Source organism: Aquarana catesbeiana, linkage group LG04 (genome assembly GCF_042186555.1).
Source record: "Aquarana catesbeiana isolate 2022-GZ linkage group LG04, ASM4218655v1, whole genome shotgun sequence".
Lineage (NCBI taxonomy): Eukaryota > Metazoa > Chordata > Amphibia > Anura > Ranidae > Aquarana > Aquarana catesbeiana.
In genome coordinates this window covers 74,128,624-74,135,180 of record NC_133327.1, presented here as the reverse complement: position 1 = coordinate 74,135,180, position 6,557 = coordinate 74,128,624, and the positions used below count along the sequence as shown (strand labels likewise).

Here is a 6,557-nt window from a genome sequence, read left to right as displayed (position 1 = left end):
TTGGCCACCCTTTGGACTGCAGCATTGTCAGTCTGGGGAGGGGTTAGTGTAAGATGCATTAGCATGTGGGCTTGCGGAAATCCAGATAACACTTTTATAAGCCGTTAAAGCAAACCGTTGTTTTTTCTTTTGGGATAAAGGTTTTACATTATGCCAGAAAAATGAACTGTCCACAACAGGAAATTAGGAGCAATGTGTGCAAGTTGCAAGGATGTATTGCTTATTGCCCTGATGTAGGGCAAAATATAAATTGTCTTTTTGTCTAATGTTTACTTCATTTATTTTTTTTAGATGAAATGGATTACATGTCTTTGTGTCAAAAGCATGATTTGAAAATGGACTTTACAATCTTGAATGTCAGTTGCGTTCCTGGTGAGGTGCTGGTGAAATTTCAAGGAAGATACATATCTAGTTATGAACATGACTACCACATACTACGAACAGAGTTACAACTTGTTTCTAAAGTGAACGAGGACCTTGGTATTGGAGAGTTTTGCTTGGTGCAAGATAAACCTCTTGGGTTATGGCACAGAGGGAAAATTTTGGATAAAGTGAAGCAGAAGTTTGAAGTAGTCCTCATAGATCAAGGAAACACAATAAAAGTTGATTTGCAACAAATTGCTTCTGCTACTGGAGAGTTGTTCACACTCCCACCCAAAGTAGTGAATGGAATCTTTTCAAATGTACTTCCGCTGGATGAGAAGTGGTCTCCCAGAGCAATAAACTTCTTTTCCTCCTTGGTTGGAGAACAGCATAATGGACATGTCAATACCTTCTTACCTCATCAAGTCATTCTCTTGGAAGTGCCAAAAATCATTAACAATGCCATTGATCTAAGTGTCGCTAAATATATGGATTCTGACACCTTCTGCTTGCTTGTTGAGCTCATTCACAAATTCCCAGCAAATTCCCAAGGTAAGCAAATGCCTGACTTGCTTCAGCAGAAGAAGTTAACCTCAAACATCCCTCTGAGCTTGAATGCTAATGACCTACGTTTTCAGAAGGTGATGGATCATCTAAAGCCTGCCATTTCTGTCGGAGTTATGGAAAAAATTAAAATTTCTTCAGCGATGAGTCCAGAACGCTTTTATTGTCAAATTCTCTCGTGGGAAGCAGAGTTGCGTACACTGACCACTAGAATGTGCTCATACTATGAATCGCTTAAAACAGAAGCAAATGCTACACTTGGAAACTATGGAATGCTTTGTGCCGCCAAGAGAAAAGATGGACTGTGGTATAGGGGCGTTATCCAGACACTTCTGACTTGTAATGATATAAAAGTCTTTTTTTTTGATGTTGGCAGCAGTGAAACTATAGGGTCCACAGACATTCATCAGTTGAAGAAAGAGTTCCTGGTTTTGCCTATGTTGTCCATTCCATGCGCCTTATCTAGGGTAAATGACCGTGCAGAGAGTGCAAAAAACATGCAGTTATTGTTGTTAAAGCGGGCTCTTACAGGACAAATTGTAATTGCTTACATTGATGAGTTTTGCAGTGAAGAAAAAGTTTTCAGGATATCCTTATATGAAAAGGAATATGAACTGTGTTCTGACTGTCATCTGACAAACCAGCAAGTTCCAATGTTCTCGCCTAACTCTTTTACCAATATTGTGAATTCGGAATATGAGGGGAGTTCAGACTCAGCTCAGCCGGAAGCTTCTGTATCCAAAGAAATGGATAGCGAAGAAGTTATTTCGTACAACTCCTTACAAATGGACCCAGACTCAATCCATGTGGCATATGTTGAATACGTACTGAACCCTTCAAACTTCTGGATAAGGACTGATGCATGCCAAGTGGAGTTTAATACCATGATGGCAGAGATAGCAGAACAATACAATAAATGTGAACTCATGGAAATGGTGATAGACGATCCCAAACCTGGTCAACTTTGCTGTGCCCTGTATGCAAAAGATGGTCATTATTACAGGGCTGTGATCACTGAAGTGCATAACCCGGAAATTTCAGTTTATTTCATTGACTTTGGAAATACAGAGACTGTTGCTTTCTATGAAGTCAAGGTTTTGTTGCCAAAGTTCAGTACTTTGCCTGCCCTGGCAATGGGCTGCACTCTAGCATACGCATTTCCCCAAGATGAAGTGTGGGTAAAAAGTGCAATAGATGCCTTTAAAGAAATTGTGAATGGGAAACCTCTTCTTTGCCATGTTCTTGCAAAACGCAAGTTCCAATACGTAGTGGAAATGCGTCTTTTTGAGAGCTCTGAAGGTTCTGATATTGTGTCTATTTTGGTGAAAGCTGGCCATGCGGAGTTTTGGAAAGTTAATTTAAATTCCGGATCTGTCGATCAAGCTTGTCAATTGCCAGAAAGTACAAAATGCATGGACAATAACACTAATGGCAAAAAATCTGCTATTGTTGGGCATATAACCAAAGGTGATGTAGAGGTGTCATTACGTGAGTGTACTGTGAAGACACAAACAAAAGGCCAAAATTTTTCCTTTAGTGAACTATCGCATAGCACAAGTTCACATATTTCTCAAATTTCCTTCAAGCGATATATATTTAAGCCTGGGACTGTTATGTTTGTAAAGTGTTCTCATGTGGAGTCACCAGCATGTTTTTGGTGCCAACTGTCCTGCAACCTTACTGCTCTAGATAACTTGATGGATGAAATGCAAACTTTCTATAAATCTTGCAACAGCAGATATCAAAATGGACAAATGGCTTGTATTGCAAGGTTACCAAATACTGGCAAGTATTACAGAGCTTCTGTTGTGAACCAGGTCTCTAGAAATGAAGTTGATGTGATCTTTGTTGACTACGGGAGAGTGGAGAGATTGTTGATTTCAGAGCTTAGAGAAATTAAACCCCAATTTCTTCAGTGGGAAGGTCAGGCTTTTCGCTGTTGCTTGAGTGAGGTAGTATTTTCTCTCAGCACTCCTCACACATGGTCTGCCAGTGCTTGCAAGGACTTTAAGAATTTTGTAGAGTCTGCCACTGACCTCAAAAGTATTGTCATTACTCTGTTCAGTCATGGCTCGGATGCCCTCTATAATGCAGTAGAGCTGGAATATCCCTTTTCTGCAAACAATTGGCAAGCTAGCAAAGGGCAGCTTATCTGTAAAGACACAGTTCCATCTGTTCGTCTGCATACATTTTGTTACTCCACTTTTGACCTTGAGGTGGGAACCAAAGAAAACATTTACATTACCTTCATTTACAATACAGGGAAATTTTACTGCCAGCTTGCAAAAAACGAAAACACTATTGACGTGTTAATGAAGAAGGTGTCTCATTTAGGCGAGAGGATAAATCCTGAAACAGGAAAAAAAATGGAGGAATTGTGTATTGTTAAATACACTGAAGATGGTTTTTTTTACAGAGCATTAGCACATGCTGTGGACTCACACTATGCCCTAGCCTTTTTTGTAGACTTTGGGGACAGCCACATGGTAAAAAAAAATGAATTATTGCCTATACCTGAGGAAGCTGCAGATGTTTTATTTGAGCCTATGCAAGCTATTCCATGTTACCTGTCAGGCTTAAAAGAAGCCACTTTTACCACAGAGGCCAAAGCTTGGTTTGAAGATCAGTGTGTTGACAAACCTCTCAGTGCTACTGTAGTATCCATAGACAAGGAAGGACAACTGGAATTGGACTTGAGTTGCGGAACTATCTCTGTAAATAGTAAAATAAAAGAAATATTGGGGGTGCAGGTACAGCCAAAGGTGTCAAAGAATGTATCAAGCCTGGAGGGTGGCAGCGCTGCCCTTCCAATTTCTGCAAAAAAACACACTCTACAAGATGTGAGCAAAGGATCTGATTCTCCTGGCAAAGACAAAAAAAATAAAATTTCTGATTTGAATGGAAATGCAATTGCAGGAGAAAATTTTAGATTTCCTTTAGATAGTTTTCAGAATTCTATGTGTAAATTTCAAAAGGAGCCTTTACATGAAACTGTGCAGGGATCAAAGTCACCAAGTCCCCCACAATCTCAGAATTCCTGCAGTCCACCAAGCCTTAAAAAGCCTTTAAAATCAACTGATCTACCTCAAAATGTTCCAGAAACTGGCTCCACTCATCTTGTGTATGCATCTTGCATATCCAGCCCTTCTGAGTTCTACATACAGCTAGCTGAAAATGAGAAACATGTATTGCAACTAGAGAAAGAACTAAATGACATGTCTTTCCAACCTATTGAAGAAAAGCATCTTGAGGAAGGGGCTTTAGTTGTTGCTCAGTATCCAGATGACAAGGCTTTTTATAGAGCAGAGGTTAAAAAAATTTTGAAAGGCAGTTCCTTTGAAGTGGAGTTTGTTGATTATGGCAATACAGCCAAAGTGGATTTTTCTTCCATTTTCAAACTCCCTGACATATTTTTTAAAGCACCCAGGTTAAGCATTCCAGTTTTCCTAACTGGTGTTCAGAAATGTCAAAATGGTGACTGGAGTAAAAATGTGTTGGACAAGTTTTCTGAAAAAATTACAAATGAAACACTCAGTTGTGTTTTTCTTTGCAGACATGACAGTCAGTGGGAAGTCAGTATGACCTTAAAAGGGGAGTCTGTAACAGAGTTTCTTCAAAGCACAGGGGCTTCTCCAGAATCATCTTCCTTGGATAAAAAATGCACTATGCCAAGATCAGACATGGCCTTGAAATACAATCAGATTGAAAAAGTGAAAAACATTTACCTGTCAAACAGTGGACTACTTTTTGTTACCTTGGCCAGGTATACAGAAGAATCCAAAATTAGTGAGCAGATTTCAGCAGCTGTCAAACAGGCTGACAACCGGCTCATAGCAAAAGACATCTCTGAAGGGATGGTGTGTTTGGTGAAGTCTGAGAAAATGCAAACTTGGTTTCGTGCAACTGTTGAAAAAATCTTTTTAAGAACAACAGAGATGTCAGTGTTCTTTGTGGACCATGGTGCCCATGAAATAATAAGTATGCACAATGCCAAATCACTTCCTGCTATAGCACTATCGCTGCCTCATCAGGCTATTCCATGCAAATGGATTTGGATGGAAAACGTTGGAGTAATTTTCTTTCATTCACAAATGCAGTCTATTCTGCAAAAGGAGCTGCACATCCTGTTTCTTAAATTTTTGGAGACTGAGAGCTGCTGGAAAGTAGATCTATTGATTGAGGATGTAATGCTGATGAAGCACTTTAATACTACATCACAACAAATTACGCAGAAAATAAGCAATACCGTGTCTAGCTTTCATTTTGAAACAGAAATTTTGCTATCTTCTATACCAAGGGTTTTACTCAGGTGTTTAGAATTGCATGCTGGATTTGTTGTTAACTTTCTTACCCCCAATTGTTTCTGTGTCCAGCTAGAAAACTCAATTTTTTCGATGAACAAGTTATCCAAGCTGCTTAAAGAACTGACAAATGATCTCTTGCCCTTTAATGGTGCTTTGATAAGGCTTGGTTCTGCTTGCCTGGTTGAGTGCTTTGAAGTAAATAAGTGGTGCAGAGCCGAAATAGCTAGCATCAACATGAGCTCTATTTTACTGAATCTTGTAGACTATGGAATCTACAAGTCCGTTCCTTATTCGGAATACAGCAAACTCAAGGTCATTTCAAAAGAAATTGCTAGTCTGCCTGCCCTAACCATTCGATGCAAGCTTCACGGCGTTCTTCCCAAAAACAAAGACCATTGGCCTGCAGATGCAATAAGGTACTGCATGGATTTTATTTGTGATCGTGACTTGCTCATTTTTCCTATTAAAGTTGACACCAGTGTTACAGAAGTATTTATTTATGGTGAAGGAAATTTGACTGAAAAATTAATTGCTAAGGGACTGGCCACTGATGCAAGAAACAATGGATGTTTTGTGGGATCACAAGTGGAGTGCATTAGAACAATAAACTGAGAGCCACCTCCAAGGTCTGCCATATGGTAAGAATTAAACTCATGCAAACTACTCCTCTGTAAGTAATAGTACAGTATTTAAAGCATTCATACTTGTTGGTTCAGGATCATGCCTTTCCATTTAATGCAGAATCTGCACTACATGTAAAGTCTGCTGTTTACCTTTGCCCCTTCATCCCCTTGTTGAAAGGATTAAGACCCCTATCACACTGCAGGCGTTTTTCAGGTGCTTTAGCGCTAAAAAATAGCGCCTGAAAAAAGCCTCATCTGCAATCCCAGTGTGAAAGCCCAAGTGCTTTCACACTGGGGCGCTGCGCTGGCAGGACGTCAAAAAAAGTCCTGCAGGCAGCTTCTTTGCAGCGCTTTAGGAGCAGTGTATACACCGCTCCTAAAAGTGCCCCTGGCCATTGAAATCAATGGGCAGCGCTTCGGCAGCGGCACTTTTAACCCTTCAGCCTCCAGCGGGGGTTTAAAGCGCCCCGAAAAGCACCGCAAAAACGATGGTAAAGCGACGCTAAAACTAACGGCGCTTTACCGCCGACGCCTGGGCACTAGCAGTGTGAAAGGGCTCTAAATCAGCCTTTTTACCTCGGAGGAACCATTGGCATAAATTTGGAGATCTTGGGACCCCTGAAATATATTTTAGATCTGTAGTTCAAAAAACTTGTTCAGTGATTCAGTGTTATTTAAAACATCCCTCCCCATTGGTGGTAAG

At 40.2% G+C, this 6,557-nt stretch overlaps 1 protein-coding gene across 1 annotated transcript; it reads left to right on the top strand.

Annotated features, from left to right (window-relative positions):
- The first annotated feature begins 295 nt into the window (after positions 1 to 295).
- Positions 296 to 5,863, top strand: TDRD15 (tudor domain containing 15). Its single transcript, XM_073629042.1, has one exon. The coding sequence runs from the start codon at positions 297 to 299 to the stop codon at positions 5,841 to 5,843; it is 5,547 nt and encodes a 1,848-aa protein (XP_073485143.1). The 5' UTR covers position 296; the 3' UTR covers positions 5,844 to 5,863.
- Positions 5,864 to 6,557: the final 694 nt, after the last annotated feature.

Coding starts and splice junctions, on each gene's coding strand:
- TDRD15 (XM_073629042.1), top strand. CDS start 297: ATGGATTACATGTCTTTGTGTCAAAAGCATGATTTGAAAATGGACTTT.